We start from the raw sequence: 1,930 nt of genomic DNA, 5'->3' as shown, positions 1-1,930 counted from the left end.
TGGTGGTGGGAGTATAGAGTAGTACCTCCACTGTGGAAATCAATGTGGAGTTTCCTTCAAAGGCTAGAATAGCAGATCATATAGAAATTCATTTTTGTGCTTTTAAAATCTTTTTATTAGTACACTTCAGCAGTACATAGCACATACATTCCCTAAGAGGAGTTGGTGATATTCAGAATATATCTTCATTTTTTTCATCTTCTCCTCCATTGTTCCCATAAATCCTTGGTCTCTCTCTTATTGACAATCTCCCCTCTCTCTAGCTCAAATCGTCTATCTTCTACTTTCATGTTTATGTATAATTTGCTTTTCTCATATAACTTAAAAAAATGTATGAACATTGGTTTTACAACAAACATGAAAAAAACCTGTCATAAAGGCTGGGGAGATGGCTGAGTAGAATAACAGACTTAGTCCAACCCCCGGTTGCACAAAAAAAGAAAAGAAAAAACTCTCATGGTGTATCATAAGTTGAGAGCATTAATTACCGCAAATAAACGGATAGTGTCTACTGAAACATTTAAACCAAATAAATAATATATGTTTTCTTCACACTTTATAATACCTTTAAGAATATATGTATATGTTTACAAGAATTCACATATTGTATATTCATTATTTTTCAGTTGTTTGACCTGAAGAAAAGGTTAGCATACTAAAATAATAACTTATGATCTTCCCGGAAGAATGAAATCTTCATTTAAAGTAAGTTCAATTCTGTTTCCTTGTCCAGATCTTCCTTATGGCACTTTTCATCTCTAGATTTCTCAAAGTATAGATCAGGGGGCTCAACATAGGGGTAATTACGGTGTAAAACACAGTCAAGTATTTATCAATGGGTAATGTAGATGGAGGTCTCACGTATATAAAAATGCAAGGCACAAAGAAAAGGATGACCACTGTGATGTGGAAGCCACAGGTGGATAAGGCCTTGCGCCTCGCTTCCTTACTCAGGTTCTTCACGGATTGCAGAATGACCCCATAGGAGACCAACAAGATTGTAAAGACTGTCACAGAGATCACCCCATCATTGGCTAGTACAGTGAGGCTGACTACATAAGTGTCCGTGCAGGCGAGCTTTATTAAGGGGTACATGTCACAGCCAAAGTGGTCAATGACATTGGGGCCACAGAAAGGAAGGTTGTAAACAAAAAGTACATGCGGGGTAGCATGCAGAAGACCCCCAACCCAGGTCAGGAGCACGAGTATAGCACACCGCTGTTGGTTCATGATGGTCATATAATGCAAGGATTTGAAGATGGCCACATAGCGGTCGTAGGCCATGACAACCAGGAGTATTACATCAACACCCCCAAATAAGTGTTCTAAAAATAGTTGTGTCATGCAAGCTTTGAAGGAAATAGTTCTCTTCTCACAGAGTAAGTCTTTAATTAGCTTTGGGGTAATTGTACTGGAGTAAATGGCATCCATAAGTGATAAGTAGCCAAGAAAGAAGAACATTGGGGCATCCAAGGCTGGGCTGAGCACCACAGTCAGGACAATGAGTAGGTTGCCTGCCATTGACAGCATGTAGATTATCAAGAACACAGCAAGTAATATTTTCTGACCCTGTAGGCTCTGAGTGATCCCTAAGAGAACAAACTCAGTCACGTTGTTCCTTTGTTCCATATGTCCTTTTGTGTATCCTAGATTTTCTGCCGAGTACAAAAGTATCTGCACATAGAATTAGTGTGAGTTCTGAATTTTAAGAGTAGGTTCATTCATTTATTTATACATGCCATCATTTTTTTATGTTTCAGTCCTCTCAAAGCTTTCTCAAGTGCAATTTGGTGGAAGCTAGGTGCCAAATTGTAGAGGAATGTTGCTGGATTTCAAGAACTTCTGGTTTATCTAAATAAGCAGTCCTTCACCTGTTTTTTTCAATTGTTTAGGTGTTTTTTTTCTTATTTTATTATACATTTTTATTTTT

At 37.8% G+C, this 1,930-nt stretch overlaps 1 protein-coding gene across 1 annotated transcript; it reads right to left on the bottom strand.

Moving 5' to 3' along the window:
* Positions 1 to 464: 464 nt before the first annotated feature.
* LOC101560871 (olfactory receptor 4A47-like) lies at positions 465 to 1,629 on the bottom strand. Its single transcript, XM_004648126.1, has 2 exons — positions 721 to 1,629; positions 465 to 518 (listed from the first exon to the last, which is right to left on the bottom strand). The coding sequence occupies exons 1-2, from the start codon at positions 1,627 to 1,629 to the stop codon at positions 465 to 467; spliced, it is 963 nt and encodes a 320-aa protein (XP_004648183.1).
* Positions 1,630 to 1,930: the final 301 nt, after the last annotated feature.

The sequence above is a fragment of the Octodon degus genome, unplaced genomic scaffold (genome assembly GCF_000260255.1).
Source record: "Octodon degus isolate 3935 unplaced genomic scaffold, OctDeg1.0 scaffold00354, whole genome shotgun sequence".
Classification (NCBI taxonomy): Eukaryota; Metazoa; Chordata; class Mammalia; order Rodentia; family Octodontidae; genus Octodon; species Octodon degus.
The sequence above is the reverse complement of the archived record's forward strand: the minus strand, read 5'-3'. Positions and strand labels throughout refer to the sequence as shown.

What these genes read in the sequence shown, in the direction of transcription:
- LOC101560871 (XM_004648126.1), bottom strand. Translation starts at nt 1,629, where the DNA reads ATGGAACAAAGGAACAACGTGACTGAGTTTGTTCTCTTAGGGATCACT. An exon ending in GGAAGATCTGGACAAGGAAA is followed by an intron (nt 519 to 720) that starts CAGAATTGAACT and finishes TTTGGTTTAAAT; the next exon opens with GTTTCAGTAGACACTATCCG.